Genomic DNA, 20,505 nt, shown 5'->3' with positions numbered 1-20,505 from the left:
AAAGTCCAGGCCCGGATGGATTCACTGCTGAATTTTACCAGACTTTTAAGGAAGAGCTAACACCATTGCTTCTTAAGCTTTTCCAGGAAATAGAAAAAGAAGGAATCCTACCAAACTCCTTCTATGAGGCCAGCATCACCCTGATACCAAAACCAGGCAAAGATAGAACAAAAAAAGAAAATTACAGACCAATCTCCCTCATGAACATAGATGCAAAAATTCTCAACAAAATATTGGCAAACAGAATACAAGAGTATATCAAAAAGATCATTCACCCTGACCAAGTAGGCTTTATCCCAGAGATGCAGGGATGGTTCAACATACGCAAATCTATAAATGTAATACATTACATAAATGGGTTGAAGGACAAAAATCACATGATCATCTCATTAGATGCAGAGAAAGCATTTGACAAAATCCAACATCCCTTCATGATAAAAGTCCTACAGAGACTGGGAATAGAAGGAACATATCTCAATATAATAAAGGCTATTTATGACAAGCCTACAGCCAACATATTACTAAATGGGGAAAAACTGGAAGCTTTTCCACTAAAATCAGGAACAAGACAAGGGTGTCCACTGTCTCCACTTCTATTTAATATAGTTTTGGAAGTCTTAGCCATAGCAATAAGGCAAGAGACACACATAAAAGGGATACAAATTGGAAAGGAAGAAATCAAGTTATCATTATTTGCAGATGACATGATTCTATACATAAAGGACCCTAAAGACTCTACTAGCAAGCTGTTAGAGCTGATCAAAACCTACAGCAATGTAGCAGGATACAAAATAAATACACAGAAATCAGTAGCCTTCGTATATGCTAACAACAAACACACAGAGGATGAAATCAGAGAATCACTCCCATTCACAATTGCATCAAAAAAAATAAAATACCTTGGAATAAACCTAACTAAGGAAGTAAAGAATCTATACAATGAGAACTTTAAAACACTCAAGCGAGAAATTGCAGAAGACACTAGAAAGTGGAGAAACATCCCTTGTTCCTGGCTTGGAAGAATCAATATCGTGAAAATGGCAATCTTACCTAAAGCAATCTACACATTTAATGCAATCCCTATCAAAATTCCAAAGGCTTTCTTCATGGAAATAGAAAAAACAATCCAAAAATTCATTTGGAATCATAAAAAACCTCGAATATCTAAAATAATACTGAGCAACAAAAAAGAGGCTGGTGGTATCACCATACCTGATTTTAACCTATACTACAGAGCCATAGTAACAAAAACAGCATGGTACTGGCACAAAAACAGACATGTAGATCAGTGGAACAGAATAGAGGACCCAGATGTAAGCCCAAGTAGCTATAGCCACCTGATATTCGATAAAAATGCCAAAAATACTCATTGGAGAAGAGACAGCCTCTTCAGCAAATGGTGTTTTGAAAACTGGATAAATATCTGCAGAAGGATGAAAATAGATTCTTCTCTCTCGCCATGCACAAGAATTAAGTCCAAATGGATTAAAGACCTTAACATCAGACCGGAAACTTTGAAACTGCTAGAGGAAAAAGTAGGGGAAACCCTTCAACATATTGGTCTTGGCAAAGACTTTCTGAATACAACCCCAATTGCTCAGGCAATAAAACCACAGATTAACCACTGGGACCTAATGAAATTACAAAGATTTTGCACCGCAAAGGACACAGTGAAAAAAGCAAAGAGGCAACCTACAGAATGGGAAAAAATCTTCGCCAGCTATATATCTGATAGAGGATTAATATCTAGGATATACAAAGAACTCAAAAAGTTAACTAATAAGGAATCAAACAAGCCAATCAAAAAATGGGCTAAGGAGCTAAATAGAGAGTTCTCAAAGGAAGAAATACGAATGGCATATAAGCACCTAAAAAAATGTTCTACGTCACTAGTCATCAGGGAAATGCAGATTAAAACTACATTGAGATTCCATCTCACTCCTGTCAGATTGGCCACCATCATGAAAACAAATGATCATAAATGTTGGCAAGGATGTGGAAAAAAAGGAACCCTTCTGCACTGCTGGTGGGAATGCAATCTGGTCCAGCCATTGTGGAAAACAGTGTGGAGGTTCCTAAAGCAGCTAGAGATTGATCTACCATATGACCCAGCTATAGCACTCCTAGGCATATATCCAAAGGACTCATCTCATTTCCTTAGAAGTACATGCTCAACCATGTTTATTGCTGCTCAATTTATAATAGCTGGGAAATGGAACCAGCCTAGATGTCCCTCAACAGATGAGTGGATAATGAAGATGTGGTACATTTATACAATGGAGTTCTACTCAGCGGTAAAGAAAAATGAAATTATGAAATTTGCAGAAAAATGGATGGACCTGGAAAGTATTATACTAAGTCAGGTAACCCAGGCCCAGAAAGCCAAGCGCCACATGTTCTCCCTCATATGGGGATCCTAGCTACAGATGACTGGGCTTCTGTGTGAGAATGAAAATACTTAGTAGCAGAGGCCAGTAAGTTGAAAAGGAGACATAAAGGGTGGAGAAAGGAAGGGAGGAGGATACTTAATAGGTTGATATTGTATATATGAAATTACAATGATTGTAATGGGGAGGTAATATGATTGAGAATGGAATTTCAAACGGGAAAGTGTGGGGGTGGGGAGGGAGGGAATTACCATGGGATATATTTTATAATCATGGAAAATGTTAATAAAAATTAAAAAAAAAAAATTAAAAAAAATAAATAAAAATTAAAAAAAAAAAACTTGAAGTTATTCTAATAAAAAAAATTAGCTAACATTCAAAACTTCAGCAAACTGAATACTACCCAAAAGAAAGAAAAACCTTAAATTTGCCATTTTCTCCCAAGTAACCATTTTTTCAAGCCCCATTCACTATTTTTCATTACAAGAAAATTAGGCAGTAATTTATATTACTAAATATTAGATATTATAAAATTAAATTAAAATTAGATAATATAAAATATTAAATAATTAGATTAACAAACCATACATTTGTAAATACTCACAAAAAAAAATTTAGCTACATTTATCAAAACATGCAGTAAGTGTTGCAGCTCTTTTGTAATTTGTCTAGCAGGTTTTCTGGCTTGTGCTTGAAAAAAAAACTTTAAACTTTAAGACAGGCATGGTGGCACTCAGGGAGGCAAAGGTAGGAGGATCACCTGAATTCAAGGCACCCTGAGATTACACAGTGAATTCCTGGTCAGCATGGGCTAAGGTGAAACTCTACCTGGAAAAAAAAAATTATTTTTAACCTGCAATAAATACAAAACAAAATACACATAATAAAGCCTGGAGTCATAGGAGAGTGGTAGGATGTACAGGTCCTGTGTTTTTTTGGGTTTTTTTTGCTTGTTGGTTTTGTTTTTCAAGGTAGGGAGAGTCTTGCTCTAGCCCAGGCTGACCTGGAATTTACTGTGCAGTCTCAATTGCAGCACAATTGAGAATTCACAGCAATCCTCCTACCTCAGCCTCTCAAATGCTGGGATTTAAAGGTGTGCTCCATCATGCCCAGCTAGATCCTAGGTTTGATCCCATTACATACTCCTACCCATTCCCCCCCATACACAAAAAAAAAATCATACACACACACACACACACACACACAAACTCACTCTCTCCCTCTCTCACACACACATACACACGCACACAGATAAATGATTTCATCAAAATTAAACACCTGAGCCAGGCGTGGTGGCGCACGCCTTTAATCCCAGCACTTGGGAGGCAGAGGTAGGAGGATCGCCATGAGTTCAAGGCTACCCTGAGACTACAGAGTTAATTCTAGGTCAGCCTGGACCAGAGTGAGACCCTACCTCAAAAAACCAAAAAAAAAAAAAAAAATTAAACACCTATGCTTCAAAGGATAGCGTGAAAGAACACCCACAGAATGAAGAAAACATCTATCAATTGTACCCTCATAAGGGACATCTGAACATGTAAAGCTCTTATAACTTAACAAAAAAATCCCAGCTGGGCTGGAGAGATGGCTTGGCAGTTAAGCACTTGCCTGTGAAACCTAAGGACCCCGGTTCGAGGCTCGATTTCCCAGGATCCACTTAAGCCAGATGCACAAGGGGGCACACACATCTGGAGTTTGTTTGCAGTGGCTGAAGGCCCTGGCGCGCCCATTCTTTCTCCCCCCACCCTCTCTGCCTCTTTCTCTGTCACTCTCAACTAAATAAATAAAAATGGACAATAAAAAAAAAATTTTTTTTAATCCGGGCTGGAGGGAGGGCCTAGCTGTTAAGAAGGCATTTGCCTGCAAAGCCAAAGGACCCAGGTTTGATTCCCCAGGACCCACATTAGCCAGATGCGTAAGAGGGCACACACGTCTGAAGTTCCTTTGCACTGGCTGAAGGCCCTGGCATGCCCATTCTCTCTCTCTCTCTCTCTCTGTCAAATAAATAAGTAAATAAAATTAAAATATATTTTTAAAAATCCACCAGATGCAGGACATGGTGGTACACATCTTTAATCCCAGCACTCGTGACACTGGGGTTGGAGGATCCCTGAGTTCGAGGCTACTCTGAGACTGCACAGTAAATTGCAAGTCAGCTTGGGCTAGAACAAGATGCTCCTACCTTGAAAAACAAAACCAACAAACAAAATAACACAGGACCTGTACATCCTACCACTGATCCTACAACTCCAGTCTTTATTACATGTATTTTGTTTTGTATTTATTGTACTTATGGAATTTGAGGCCACCCTGAGACTACATAGTGAATTCCAGGTCAGCCTGGACTAGAGTGAAACCCTACCTCAAAGAAATAAAAATAAATAAATAAATAAAATTCCAACGGAATAAAAGAAAAAAAAGAGTTGAGTAGTCATGTCCCTGCAATGACCACTAAGCACTTTACAAGAGGCTCAGCATCATGAGGCACTAGGGAATACCAATCACAACCAGAGATGCTACCACATCCACCAGGAGAGTAATACTCATACATTGACACAAAAAGTGGGCCCTTCAAACACTGCAGGTAGAAAAAATAAGATGGAACAGCCACTTTGGAAAAGTTTGGCAGTTCTTCAGTATAAAGACAATCATTGTATGATCTATCAAATTTTACTCCACATAAAAACGAGTATACAAACATTCAAAGCAGAATACAGACTACATATTTTATGAATCCACTTACATGAAATGTCTAGAGCACATTAGTGGTTGCCAAGTCTACAGAGAAAACACATTAGTGGTTGCCAAGCAGGGGAAAAGGGGAATGGGAAGTAACTGACCACAGGTATGGGGTTTCTTTGTGGAGTAATGAAGATGTTCTAAAATCAGTGGTAGTGATTAAAACCCATTAAACTATTGACTATTTTGTTTTGTTCTGTTCTCTCCCTTTTGGAGAAGCCTAAACTAGCCTAATTCATAATCCTATCTTAGCCTCAAGTTCTGGGATTATAGACATACATCACCATATATGGTTTCTAAAGTACAGGTTATGCTTGTAAACCATTTCAAATTATTTGAAAGTAAAGTAAAAACAAAAAGCCTTCAAAATGCAGTCACTTACCTATCAGAGTAATGAAATGACCCAGATGCATCTGCCTAAGAACATTAGGAACCTACTGCAATTAAATTACAATATCAGCCTCACTGTCATTATCATTACATAGTGCTCCAGGACTATTCTAAAAGCATCACTGAACCTTTTGGAGGAAATCACATGTTGAACCTGTGGCCCCAAGATCCCTCCACCTCAACCTACCCAGTAGCTGGCATGAACAACTACACCTGACTCATAGGATTTCTCCCCTAAAACTCATGAAGGCAGAGAAAGGAAAATGTATTAACTATTTTGTTAAAAGCCACATCGTACTATGGTATGAAAATTCAAGCCCCAAGGCTTGACACCAGATTGTACTTTTTTTTTGGGGGGGGGGGGGTTGGGTTTCACTCTAGCCCAAGCTGACCTGGAATTCACTATGTAGTTTCAGGGTGACCTCGAATTCAGGGTGATTCCTCCTTAGTGCTAGGATTAAAAGTGTGTGTCACCACACCCAGCTTGTTTTTTTTGTGTTTGTTTGTTTGTTTGTTTTTTCCTAGAACTTTGAGGTAGGGTCATGCTCTAGCCTAGGCTGATCTGAAATTCACCCTGTAGTCTCAGGGTGGCCTTAAATTCACAGTAATATTCTACCTCAGCCTCCCAAGTACTGAGATTAAAGGTGCACACCACCACATTGACCAGATGGTACTTTTAACTAACTTATCAGCCTTCCCTTATAAATAAAAGGCTGGTAAATAAGACATCTAATTTGAACCTGATCACCATACTCTGACATATTTATATGCCACAAAATTGGGTTTTATTATAGCCAAGTAATATACAGATTTGTTCAAAAACAAGCATGAAACACTATCATTCATTAACAAAATATCTATATACTATTTACCTTCAGTATTACTGACTGCTGGCTCAGGGGTGATTCTCCCATCAATATTGGAGTTCTCCTCACCGGCATACATCACGTGGTCATCTTCTCTGTTTTCTGGCCAGTGTGGTACCTCACTTGCGTCTGTTGAACAACCACATGCATTTTCCTTCTTGTTGAAGTATCTTTGTAGCCACCCTGGTACAATATTCTTAACAGATTCAGTAACTCTGCTAAGTATGCCCTGTTGGAGAAAACACACACACATTAAGACTATTTTAGAAACTATGTTTTTTCAAGTACGTATTTACGGAAGTCATACCAAGTAAAACACAACTATTTCCAACAAAATTTACTAAAATTCTGTGCTGCAGAGATGGCTTAGTGGTTAAGGTCCTTGCCTGCGAAGCCAAAGGACCCACGTTTGATTTCCCAGGACACACGTAAGCCAGATACACAAGGGGCACATGCGTGTGGAGTTCGTTTGCAGTGGCTACAGTCCCTCGCGTGCATGCTCTCTGTGTCTCTCTTCTCTCTCACTCTCTGCTTGCAAATAAGTAAATAAAGAATTATTTTAAAAAATTACTAAGATTCTATTAATAATGTAATGGCATTTTTATAGATAACCAAATAACCAAAAATCTACATTTAACCATAGGCAATAAATTTAATCTAAAAAGAAACACTTTTCATTTTGGGTGTTTTTTTTTGTTTGTTTGTTTGTTTTGTTTTTCGAAGTAGGGTCTTACTCTAGCCCAGGCTAACGTAGAATTCTATGTAGTCTCAGGGTGGCCTCGAACTCACAGCAATCCTCCTTATCTCTGCCTCGCAAGTGCTGGGATTAAAGGCATGCACCACCACACCCAGCAAAGAGACACTTTTCTTAAAATACTTTTGCCGGGCACAGTGGCACATGCCTTTAATCTCAGCACTCAAGAGGCAGAGGTAGGAGGATCATCATAAATTCAAGGCCATCCTGAGAATACACAGTGAACTCCAGATCAGCCTGAGCTAGAATGAGACCCTACCTCAAGGAAAAAAAAAATTACTTTTATTTATTTACTTGCAAGCGAGAGACAGAGAGGCAGAGGGGCACACCAGAGCCTCCAGCCCCTGCAAATGAATTCCAGATGCATGCGCCACTTTGTGCATATGGTTTTACGTGGGTACTGGGGAAGTGAATTTGAATTGTTAGACTTTACAGGCAAGAACCTTAACCACTGAGCCATCTCTCCAGCCTAAGAGCATATTACACATATGAGTACATATAAGTGCCAGGCATGGTGGTGCACGCCTTTAATCCCAGCACTTGGGAGGCAGAGGTAGGAGGGTTGCCATGATTTGGTGGCCACCCTGAGACTACAGAGTAAAATCCAGGTCAGCCTGGGCTGGAGTGAGACCCTACCTCGAAAAAACAAAAAATAAATAAGTAAGTAAATAAATACATATAAGCCATACCTTCAACAACTATCTGTGGATAGTGTTTAACAAAGACAGAACTTAAGAGCTGGGGATACAGTTCAGCTACTAGTGTTTGTCTCTCATGCAAGAGGCCCTGGGTTTGTTATCCCAACATCACAAAAGGAAAAAAAAAAAAACAAAATTAATAGAAATATGAGGAATTTTTAAAATAAATAAATCAAGCAACCAGTCTAACACAAAGCATATTCAAGATATAACCTATAATCTCCTTTCTTTATATTATGTATTAATTAGAGTGTGAGAGAGAATGGGCATGTATGGGCCTTTAGCCACTCTAGACCTCTATGAACTCTAGATACATGCACCACCCTTGGCATCTGGCTTTACATGGGTACGCTGGGGAATCAAGCCTGAATCCTTACACTCTGCAGGCAAGTATCTTAACTACTGAGACACAACTCGAGTTGTCCCCTCCTACCCCTTTTAATGGTAAACTTTTAGTATTTAAAAATCCGAGGAATTAATTTTATTACAGCAACTTTTTTTATTTATTTATTTGAGAGAGACAGCAGCAAAGAGAGAAAGAGAATGGGCACGTCAGCGCCACCATCCACAGCAAACAAACTCCAGATACATGAACCCCCTTGTGCAACTGGCTTACGTGGGTCTGACAATCAAACCAGGATCCTTTGGCTTTGCAGGCAAACGCCTTAACCACTAAGCCTTCTCTCCGGCCCTATTATGGCAACTTTTTTTTTTTAATTTTTTATTTATTTATTTATTTATTTATTTATTTATTTGAGAGTGACAGACAGAAAGACAGATAGAGGGAGAGAGAGAGAATGGGCGCGCCAGGGCTTCCAGCCTCTGCAAATGAACTCCAGACACGTGCGCCCCCTTGTGCATCTGGCTAACATGGGACCTGGGGAACCGAGCCTCGAACCAGGGTCCTTAGGCTTCACAGGCAAGCGCTTAACCGCTAAGCCATCTCTCCAGCCCTATTATGGCAACTTTTAAAGGGAGAAACAATGTGGTACATTAACTACCACCACTAATGTTACTATATCTTTAGCATGAATCAGGCACTCTTAGCAACTTATAGGCATTATTCAATTTAATCCTCACAATAACTTTAGCACTTTAAATCTAATACTCCCACTTGATGGATGAGGAGCTTAGTGATACAGCTCAGTGGTAGAGTACTTGCCCATAAACACCATTATTAGTTTCTCTAGAACAGCCTTGAACATCTACTTTGCTCTTCTTTGATTTACTCTAGGTTAAATAACATTTCCTCCTACTACTGCATATAAGAATTATAATGAAATAGTAAATAAAATAATGTGAAGTACCTCTAAATTTACAAGGTTTACTAGTAATATTAACAAGAAAAAAGTTGGGCTGAAGAGATGACTTAGTAGTTAAGGCACTTACAAAGCCTAGGGACCCAGGTTCAATTCCCCATTGGCACATTGTTTTGCTTTTGGGTTTTTTGTTTGTTTGTTTGTTTGTTTTTTGCAGTGGCTAGAGGCCTTGGCTCACCCACTTAGTCTCTTTCTCTAATAAGCAAAATTTTAAAACGGGGGAGAGGGATGGCATAGTGGTTAAGGCATTTGCCTGCAAAGCCAAACGACCCAGGTTCAATTCCCCAGGACACACGTAAGCCAGATAGATGCACAAGGGGGAGTTTGCATGCAATGGTTGGAGGCCCTGGCATGCCCATTCTCTCACCCCCTCTCCCTTTCTCTGTCAAATAAATAAATGATTATAAATAAATTAAAAAAAAAAAAAGAATGAGCCATGCATGGTAGCTCACACCTTTAATCCCAGCACCCAGGAGGCAGAGATAGGGGGATCGCTGTAACTTCAAGGCCACCCTGAGACTACACAGTGAGTTCCAGGTCAGCCTGGGCTACAGCAAAACCCTACCTTAGAACACACACACACACACACACACACACACACACACACACACACACACGTTAACTAGGGTCAGGCCACAATTTCCTTCACAGAGCAGCAGCATTCAGTTTCAGACAGTTGAATAAGAGAAGGCAAATGCCTTGGCAGATAGAAAAATCAAACAAGTCAAGGCAGAACATCTAATTCTACTTTGGGAGCAAACCAGGCCAGGTTTGATTCCCCAGTACCCACATATATCCATCCAGATGCACAAAGTAGCCCATGCATCTGGAGTCTGGTTGTAGTGCAAAAGGCCCTAGTGTGCCCATATTTTCACTCTCTTCTCTGTTTGCAACATAATACTTAAAAATAAATAAACTGGATGTGGTGACATACACCCTTAATCCCAGCACTCAGGAGGCAGAGGTAGGAGAATAGCTGTGAATTCCAAGTTGGCCTGGGCTAGAGCAAGACCCTACCTCGAAAAACCAAAAAAAAAAAAAAAAGTTAAATAAAAATATTTCTATTTGCAAGCAGGGTGAGAGACAGGCAGATAAGACAGTGCTATTTTGCAGATCTGGCTTTACTTGGATACTGGGGAATCAAACCCAGGCTTTGCAGGCAGATGCTTTTACTGCTAAACCATCTTTCCAGTCCTTCACTAGGTTTTATTTTAAATAATTAAATGACCAAGTTGGGGACAAAAGTAAATTCAATATAATCATACATATATATATCAAGAACATTAGTTGTGTAAAACACTTGCACATTCCACATGTAAAGCACTTGTGAATACATTTGCTTCAAATTATATTGAATTTTAAGATTACTAAAAGATGGCTGGAGGATGAGGAAAGCAAAAAATTATTCTACATCGCTAACTCAGAATTTTTATCTCAAACCTTCCTATAAAACTTTCACCATACAGCTGTCCAACTTGACAATTCCTTACTTGCCTTCCTTCTTTTATCACATAAAAAGCTCTATTCTATTAGTTTTTCTTTCTTTTCAATTCTGTTCTACTTTATTCTTTCTTTTCAACTCCCTTCACCTTTTGTTGTTGTTGTTTTGGTTTTGTTCATTCACTTGTTTGTTTTTCAAGATAGAAGCTCTAGCCCAGGCTGACCTGGAATTCACTATGTAGTCTCAAGGTGGCCTCAAACCCATGGCAATCCTCCTAACTCTGCCTCCCAAGTGCTGGAATTAAAAGCATGCGTCAGACACCAGGCTTTCCCCTCACATTATTTATTAAGTAGTAATACTCAAATTCCAAAAACCTTGAATAATTTCACTGGATTACCAACGACAAATACCAACTACAGTCCAGTATCAGCTGTAAGTTTCTCAGGCCTCCTTCTTCCAGAATTCTCAACTCCTTTGACTTCTGCTTGCTTTCTGGATACCTGTATTGCAGTGGGGTCCGTCCCCAACTCTTGAGCATCCTCTTCCATAATTCTGTGCTCACCCTCACCATCTCAACCCAATTAACACCCATGTAACTGTCCTCTTCTTTCCAAACTTGTTTCAAGGTCTTATTTCATACAGTTTCCCTATCAAGTTCTCTTTTTTGCTCCCTCCTTTTAAGTTTCTAAGTGACGAGGTTCTGAGTCTTGAAAGTTACCTACTTATAAAGATTTTTATGCCAAGCACTAAGTTTGTTTTCCCATACTAACACTTCAGCATTGGTTTTCATTTTATTTTTATTTATTTATTTGTTTTGCTGTTCTAAGGTAGGGTCTCACTCTAGCCCAGGCTGACCAGGATAGCCTAGAACTCACAGCAATCCTCCTACCTCTGCCTCCTGAGTGCTAGGATTAAAGGTATGCAGCACCACATCCAGCAGTATTGAATTTTTTTTAAATACAACCATTCTAACATTACTTATTTCAATAAAGCATTTCATAATAACATCAAAACTGTTATTCCTTTTTTTTTGTTGTTGTTTTGTTTTGTTTTTGAGGTAAGTTCTTGCTCTAGCCCAGGCTGACCTGGAATTCACGATGCAGTCTAAGGCTGGCCGGGAACTCACAGCAATCTTCTCATCTCCCAAATGCTGAGATTAAAGGTGTACACTACCACACCCAGCAAAATACTGAAAGTAATAGAGTGAGAGGCAGATAGAGGCAAAGAGAATGGGCTCTAACCACTGCAAATACACTCCAAACACATGCGCCACCTTATGCGTCTGGCTTTAAGTGAGTGCTGGGGAACTGAATGTTGAGTTCTTAGGGTTTACAGGCAAGTGCCTTTAACTGCTGAACCATCTCTCCAGCCCAAGTATTCAAATTTTAATGCCATGATACTAAATATAATTTCAATAATCCCAAGTTAACTTACAAATTTAAGATTGTTCTACTTATAAGCTTTAAGTCACTTAATAGCCCTGGTCATTCAGTTCAAGTTCTCTATTCACTCTATTCACTGTTCTGGTTAAAGAATTAGAGATTGGCTACAAACTTTTACCTCCTTCCAAGCTGAAGATGCAAAAAGGAGAAGCACCACTCATTAACAGCCCATAGCAGCTAAACACTAAAAATTATGTATCTGATACTGCCATGCTTTTCACACATAGCACATTTTATAATACTAGGAGTTCAGTTTATTTCTTAAATCGCGCTATGAAAAAGATAAGCAAAATTAAACAAACTGGAATATGTATAGAAAGGAAAGGCAAGCTACTGTCCTATTTCTGATCACGTAGCTCATGCTGGCCTTGACCTGGTCTTCCAGCTTGAGCTTCTTGAGCACTAGGTTTACAGTGTGCAGACTATCATTTAAAAAGTAAGTACTGGCCTGGAGAGATGGCTTAGTAACCCTGTGAAGCCTAAGGACCCCGGTTCAAGGCTCGATTTCCCTGGATCCACATTAGCCAGATGTGCAAAGTGGCGCATGCATCTGGAGTTCGTTTGCAATGATTGGAGGCCCTGGCGCGCCTATTCTCCCTCCCTCCCTCCCTCTCTGCCTCTTTGTCTGTTGCTCTCAAATAAATAAATGAATAAAATAAATATTTAAAAATAAGTACTTCACAGGCTGGGAAACGGGCCAATGGATAAAACATTTGCCATGCAACTCTGAGTACCTGAATTCGGATCCTCAGGCTCCATGTAAAAGGCAGAAGCTATGGCGGGATTCTATAATCACAGGTGGAGACAGAATGTCCCCAGAAGTTCTCAAATGGAGCACTGAGCAAGAAGGAAACCCTGCCTCAAAACCTGGAGTAGATGGTGAAGACTGACCCAGGTTGTGCTCTATCTCTACACAAGCACCAGGACTCACACACGTATGCATGTTCACATACACAACACACACCAAACAAATAAAATTATATTTCAACTATGATCATAAACTAAGTTGCTACAAAGAAAACTTTTGAAAACTGAGTATGACAGGGCGCAAACACAATTCAAACATTCAGGAGCAGAGGCAGGAGAAAGGAGAACTAAGAAGTTAAAAATAGACAGTCTGAGCTATTAGGCAAGTTCCAGCCCAGCCAGAGCTACATACCCTGTATCTCAGAATACAAAATAAAACTGAGGGCTGAAGAGATGGTTTGGCAGTTAGGCACATGCCTGCAAAGTGTAAGGATCCAGGTTCAATTCCCCAGTACCCACATATGCCATATGTGTAAGGTGGCATAAGTGTCTAGAGTTCATTTGCAGTGGCTTAGCCCTGGTGCGCCCATTCTCCCTCTCTCACAAATAAATGAGAATGGAAAAACCAGAATCAGTACTTTTCTCAACATTCTGTATCTAATGAAAATGGTCTTGGGCTGGAGAGATGGCTTAGCGGTTAAGCGCTTGCCTGTGAAGCCTAAGGACCCCAGTTCGAGGCTCAATTCCCCAGGACCCACGTTAGCCAGATGCACAAGGGGGCGCATGCATCTGAAGTTCGTGTGCAGTGGCTGACTGGAGGCCCTGGTGCGCCCATTCTGTCTGTCTATCTGTCTGTCTCTCTCTCTGTGCCTTTCTCTGTCTGCCGTTCTCAAATAAAAATAAACAAAATTTAAAAAAAAAAGAAAGAAAGAAAATGGTCTTAAGGACATCTGACCAAAATTTTCATTTTACTTCAAACTTATGGACACTTGACTTTCCAGTACATAGACATCACCTAACTAAAAAATTGTAGCCTGGGCCAGCGTGGTGGCGCATGTCTTCAATCCCAGCATTTGGGAGGCAGAGGTAGGAGGATCACTGAGAGTTCGAAGCCACCCTGAGACTACAAAGTGAATTCCAGGTCAGCCTGAGCTACAGTGAGACACTACCACGAAAAGCCAAACATTTTTAGCCAGGAATGGTGGTGCACCCCTTTAATCCTAGCACTTAGGAGACCAAGGTAGGAGGACTGCTGTGAGTTCGAGGCCAGCCTGAGACTACATGGTGAAATCCAGGTCAGCCTGGGCTAGAGCAAGACTGTATCTTGGGGGAAAAAAAGTAATTAGTAACATTATACCATACATATGAAGGCCTCTCACTACATGCAAAAAACTTAAGTCACTGAACTGGAAGCCGCCTTCCCTCCCAACTAACTGGCATAGTGCTAGAAATGCCATGCAGGCTGCTGTGTGAGAAATTTTATCAAGAGGTTTATTACCCAGCTGCTGAACAACTGTGCATGATACATAACTAACTAGCTAGCCAAAAAGTGCCCAGTGGTGCAACAGTGGCATGACTAGTATAGGGATAACCAACTGCTCTGAATGGATCTGAGACCGTTCCATGTCTGATACTGAATCCCTACCCAAAAGCCTATGGTTGCAAAGGTAACAGATCCTACATGAGGAAGCCACTACTGCGGACTAAATGGACATGCTGTACCCAACACACAATCTTTTAAAGACGCATGTTCATTCCCATAAATTATTATCGATTACACCTCTCTGCAATGGTGGTCACTACTAGGAAGATTCAAAACTCACCAAGGTGCTAATACAATGGCAAGTGACGTTTGAGTGCTCAGCACCAACTGAGCCATCTATAAGACTCCCTCCAAGGCTCAGGGAACACTGTGTAGGAGTGGGCAACAAGAACATAAAACCCAGAAGATGGGAAGGAGGAACTTGGGAAACCATAGCCTTGACAAGTGACTGGTGCATTATGACCTCACAGTGGTTATTACTACCTCCACAAAAATAAGCTCATCAATATTTCAACATGGATGATGGAAGGCAGTAAGAAAATACTCATTAAAATAGAAGACAGAGCCAGGCATGGGGGCACATGCCTTTAATCCCAGCATTTGGAAGGCAGAAGTAGGAGGATAGCTGTGAGTTCAAGGCCACCCTGGGACTACATAATGAATTCCAGGTCAGCCTGGGCTAGAGGGAAAACCTTACCTCGAGAAAAAAAAAGAGAGAGGGAGAGGGAGAGGGAGCGGGAGCGGGAGCGGGAGCGGGAGCGGGAGCGGGAGCGGGAGAGGGAGAGGGAGAGGGAGAGGGAGAGGGAGAGGGAGAGGGAGAGGAAGAGGAAGAGGAAGAGGAAGAGGAAGAGAAGAGAGACAGAGAGGGAGAGATGGGCTAGGCCTGGTGCCACACGCCTTTAATCACACCACTCAAGAGGCAGGGGCAGGGTAGGAGGATAACAGTAAGTTAAGAAGACACACTGAAACTACATAGTGAATTCCAGGCCAGTCTGGGCTAGAATGAGATCCTACCTCAAAAAAACAAAAATAAAGAAGGTCCTGTGCAGGAGAAAAATAGTGAGGAGGATACTATAGCTTGCTGGCCGAGCCATATCACCAGGTTCAATGAGAGATCATGTCTCAAAATAAGGTGAAAAATGATTTTAGAACAGACATCAACCTCTGGGTCCATACACACACACACCACAAAAAAAGAAAAAAGTTAAAGTCAATGGCTCTACTTATTCCCAATTTCAAATGAGTCCTAACTGTATAAACTGTTCTAAAAGCTTTCTTTTTTTATAATCCTTTAGCCTTCACAACAATTTTTATGGCAAAATTAAGCAGAACTTAAATTGTTCAAGTCAGAGCATAAGAGGGAATCCATTAGACTATGTTCTTTCAGCCATGTCTACTTCTATACCCACCAAGGGAATTAAATATGGAGGGTGAGGGTGATTTAATGACTGCTAGAATTAGCTAGTGAGCCTCAACTATCCACTCCTTTTCAAAGCCAAGAACACACAGGTACATACTTACATGGGGCAAAAAAAAAAAAAAAAAAAAAGAGAAAAGAAAAGAAAAAGCATAGAGAAGGAGCTGGAGATGGCTTAGCAGTTAAGACACTTGCCTACAAAGCCAAAGGACCCAGATTCAATCCCCAGGACCCACGTAAACCAGACACACAAGGTGGCACTTACATCTGGAGTTCATTTTAGTGGCTGGAGGCCCTGACATTCCCATTCTCTCTCTCTCTCTTAAATAAATAAATAAAAATTTAAAAAATTAAAAAATCATAGAGGTGGTATCAAAATATACAAAACCCAGCCGGGTATAGTGGCACCATTCTTTAATCCTGGCACTTGGGAGGCAGAGGTAAGAGGATCACAGTGAGTTTGAGGTCACCCTGAGACTACATACCTAATTCCAGATAGTCTGGGCTATAGCAAGACCTCAATTAGAAACCAAAATAAATAAATGTGTATTCCATACTAACATTTTCAAGGTTACACAAGGCAGACCATGGACACAGCCCCTGGCCTGATTTCAGAGCTAAATGTGGCTTCACATATGCCAAAGGACCATAAAAAGAAATCAATTGGCAATCACAAGACCTAAAAATTAATTATGTTTCTTTACAGAAAAAAAATGTGTATCCTTGATCTAATCTGTTGGTGGAAGAGGGATTCCTACCTTTTTAATGGTTAGAATGTTAAATGACTTCTTTTTTTTTAGTTTTATTTTTATTTATTCATTTGAAAGAAAAAGAGAGAGAGAGAACAGGTGTGCACCAGGGCTTCCAGCCACATGTACCACCACCTTGTGCATCTGGCTTATGTGGGTTCTGGGGAATCAAACCTGGGTCCTTTGGCTTTATGGGCAAGCACCTTAACTGCTAATCCCTCTCCAGCCCTTAAATGACTTCTAAGACATTCCTAGGCTTCCTATCATGCATGGACAACTGAAGGTGCATTTCCTTAGTGCCAAGCCAGAAAACAAACCTCTTACCACCAAAAACTGAGCAAGAAAAATGGGCCACTCTTACCAAAAGGAGGTAACAGGTTCTTCTCATGAGCTCAAGTTTCTTGTGGTGGCTATTAAAAGGCAGCTGGACCTCTCCACAGACATGCATCCAGATCATATGGGAAAGGAGACTGGACAGGTGGTAAGAACTAAGCACATGATCGTTACTGACCTACAACTCCCTACCATTCCTTAAAGGTGACTGGGTTAGCTCAGGCAAGGAAGGCAATCTTGAGTTTGTGGAGGGTTTAAGTGTCTAGGTTAGCCCTCAGGAGGATGGGCAGCAGACCAACCTGAGCTAAGTAACAAGAGCCTGTCTCAAAATAAACAGAGAAGTGCCTGAGTTGACAGTACAGGTGCAAAGGCAAGTGGAAAAGATCTACCTGCTTTGCTCAGGCCTACTCTCCATTTTTGCTTTAACACTTCTTTCGAGGACAAGGTCTTAGTATGTGGTCCAGGCTGGCCTAGAAGTCACTCTAAAGCCTAGTCTAGCCTGGAGCTCACTATCTTTCTACCTCAGCCTCCCAAGTGCAGGAATACAGGTGTGTGCCACCACATCCAGATACTTGTACATTTAAGAGTTGCTTTTTTTCACTTAGTTGAGCAAGACAGATTTACAGCTCCACAACTTCAAACAACATATTTTAAAGATCAGAAATTGTGAGGAAAAAGTGCTAAATGTTAAGACATTTCCCAGAAGAGGTAAACCAGAAGTCAAAACAGGAAATTACAAGCCAAAGAACACGAGCAGAAATCACAGGTACTGGGTGACTGCACGAGTTAATTGGCCTGACAAGCACTGGCAGCCGTCCACTTATGTACAGTGCCAGACAGCTCATTTTTATTCTAACCTTCTACCACACAACTAGAAGCTTCATTTTTGCCCAGAAACCCTGGACACTTATCAAATGGCACTCTCATGAAACATGCTATGTCATGAAGCACCTTAGAGAATCATGATGACTCAGCAGCTGTAAACATGCAGTCGATGGCTGGTTGAGACAGCAAGCAAGCCCACCAAAGTGCTGGTAAGAACTAAAAACAGTCCTTACTTTAAGATTTTAAAAATCAATAAATACAAGTACTCTTGACATATCCCTGAATACTTTTCTTCAGTAGTTTCTGTCAGAATTAACACCTACAGCACTGATCAAGAAACACTTAAACATCTTTAATTCCAATTCCAATGGGGCAAGAAGCCATATTAAGACAATTTATCTAAATTAACAAAATTTAAGACAAAATGACACAGCCTGAAATCTATAGTCTAAAACAATCTTAGGCTGTTAAGGTATCCCGTCTGCCCCAATTAGATTTTATCTGAACACATTTTAAAATAAGCTGTGTGATTATAACTTTGTCACCTAGGATATATTAGCTCCTTTTTACACTTTATCCAGACAATCTGCTGGTCCGTGTTCAAAAACTGTCACATTTCTGTATGCAACAGAACCTTTCAAAGACAATTATTCTAAGAAACTCACAAATGCCTAACAATTATTGTACACAATTAGGTAAGGTAAAATGGCCAGTATTGAGACCTAAATTCTAATCTCAAATCTGTCTGCAAACAACCCAGCTCCCAGAAAAAAACAGGAATTCAGAACAAGCCTTCTGACCAATGGTAAGAACTATTTAGTGCATAAGCCATAGCTCTAACTATTCAGAACTTTCCCTCCAACCTTTATTTTTATGAATCTGTTGATAATGCTACAATTTGGAACCACCACCAAACAAAATGCTAAATATTCAACTCTTACTGTTATCCAGAATATAATGAGTCTACCTTTGGGCTGGAGAGATGGCTTAGACTTGCCTGCAAAGCCAAAGGACCCAGGTTTGATTGCCCAGTACCCACATAAAGGCAGATGCACTAGGTGGCAGATGCATATGGTATTCATTTGCACTGGTGTGGGGCTCTGGCACACCCATTCTCCATCTGCCTCTTTCTCTGATAAGTAAATAAATGTTTTTTTAAAACATAGTCTATACCTTTAATAGCTTGCAACAAGTTATCATCCCCTTTCTTGTTTTTGAACAAATTTCACACAACTTTCCTATGTTAATATTATTGAAAAGGTTTAGACGAGACTTTTTTAAAATGGGTTTTTCTCGTTTTCTTAATCCTAGGCAAGTGAGTTTTAAAAACTGGAATTTTGGGGACTGGAGAGACGGCCCAGCGGTTAAAGGCACTTGCTTGCAAAGCCCTACAGCCAGGTTCTATTCTACAGTGCCCATTAAGTGTACAAAGTGGCACACAAGCATCTGGAGTTGTTTGCAGTGGCAAGAGGCCCTAGCGCCCCCATCCTGTCCCTCCCCCACGCAGGTTGCAAATAAATAATTTTTTTTAAAACTGGAATTTTCTCAGAATCAAATGTTTCATTTTCAGCCAGGGAAACTTTTCATTGTAGACATCCACAAAGGCATATGGTAGCTAAATTATAAGACCACCAACACTCCTGGAGTGTTCAAAGTACCTAAAACATCTAGATTACGCCCATATTATTAAAATAATTAGTGTATGAGGTCAGAGCTGGAGATCAGGTCAACTATGGAGAATGGCCTATTCCAGCCTCCAAAATAAAGAGCGGGGAGGAGAGGAGGGGAAAATCGCGCAGCAGAGAGAGACGTATGAGTGGAGAGGGACTTTTAAAATGCCCCAGTGGCACTGTGACTACAATCCAGTTAAAGGGTGGGGGGACCCCAAGCCACTGTCTTCAGATGGGGAAGGCTAAGCTTGGACGGGTTGCATTGGGGGCGGCGGGTGTCCAGGGGTGATTGATTAAAGGACTACAGACTCAGATTGAGTTATTCCTCGGCCCACGTAACAGCGCCCCCCTCTCCAAATAACAGGGATGCCTGGTGGCAGATAACCCTAGGCGGCCATTCTCCCCACCCTAAACCGGGAAATCCGGGGTGGGGGGAGCCTGCTAACGAAGGGGCCCTCAGTGGCATCTTCACCTTTTTCCATCGAGAGGTCTTCACTAATAACCACCAAGCCCCCAATACCCGCCCCTCCATAAAAAGACCCCCAAGTATCTGACGCCCAGAATCTCTTTTCCCGCCCAGCGCCCAGCTTGGGAAAGCCCCTGGGCCGGAGGGCCGGGCGGAGGCGGCCCCGCAGCACGTGTGCGCCGCCCGCCAGGCCCGGCCCGGCCCGGCCCGGCTCTGCCCACTTCCCGCCGCCCTCGTCCGGCCTCCCCTCGGGCCCTCGGTCCGCTCCGCTCCACGTGGGACGCCGGGGACCGCCTGCCCACCTCTCCACCCGCCAGGTCACCGCGCCGCCCGAGCCGTACCTGGTGCTGCGGTCGCCCCTGCTGGTAAGGCTTCACCGGCCCCTGGTGGCAACGACGCGTCCGGATCTTGCCGCCACCGCCGCCCCCTCCCGTTCCTCCGGCTCCCGAGGCCATGGCGGAGCCTGGGCGGCTTCCCGCTCCCGGGCGGGAGAGGGAGAGGCGACGGCCTTGGGGCCTCCCCCGCCCGGCCCGGCCCGGCCCGGCCCCGAGTGAGACACGGGCACACCAAGAACCGCGAGGCTGCGGGCAGGAGCCGAGAGAGCGCGCGCACGCGGGCGGGCGGGCGGCCGGCCGGCCGAACGCCGGGCAGCGGCGGCGGAGGCCCACGACCTAGCCCGGCCCGGCCCCGCGGCCGCGTGCGGACCCCGCGTCTCTGTT

The 20,505-nt window shown here is 41.9% G+C and overlaps 1 protein-coding gene and 1 non-coding gene across 5 annotated transcripts in view; one reads left to right on the top strand and one right to left on the bottom strand.

The window, feature by feature from the left end:
* Nup153 (nucleoporin 153) overlaps nucleotides 1-20,279 on the bottom strand; it is an 89,429-nt gene extending 69,150 nt beyond the window's left edge. For all 4 annotated transcript variants that reach the window (XM_004667932.3, XM_045136528.1, XM_045136531.1 and 1 more), the window contains exons 1-2: nucleotides 20,128-20,279; nucleotides 6,389-6,611 (exon numbers count right to left, since the gene is read on the bottom strand). In XM_004667932.3, the coding sequence (XP_004667989.1) occupies nucleotides 6,389-6,611; nucleotides 20,128-20,241 (337 nt within the window). In that variant the 5' untranslated portion in view covers nucleotides 20,242-20,279. The remainder of the gene's footprint in view (nucleotides 1-6,388; nucleotides 6,612-20,127) is intronic.
* On the top strand, nucleotides 3,029-3,088 carry LOC123455667. Its single transcript, XR_006634051.1, has one exon. It is a non-coding gene; the product is annotated as a U7 small nuclear RNA (small nuclear RNA).
* Nucleotides 20,280-20,505: the final 226 nt, after the last annotated feature.

This window comes from Jaculus jaculus, chromosome 17 (assembly GCF_020740685.1).
Source record: "Jaculus jaculus isolate mJacJac1 chromosome 17, mJacJac1.mat.Y.cur, whole genome shotgun sequence".
In the NCBI taxonomy this organism is placed as follows: domain Eukaryota; kingdom Metazoa; phylum Chordata; class Mammalia; order Rodentia; family Dipodidae; genus Jaculus; species Jaculus jaculus.
Note: the sequence above shows the minus strand (reverse complement) of the source record. Positions and strands in the feature narration are given on the sequence as shown.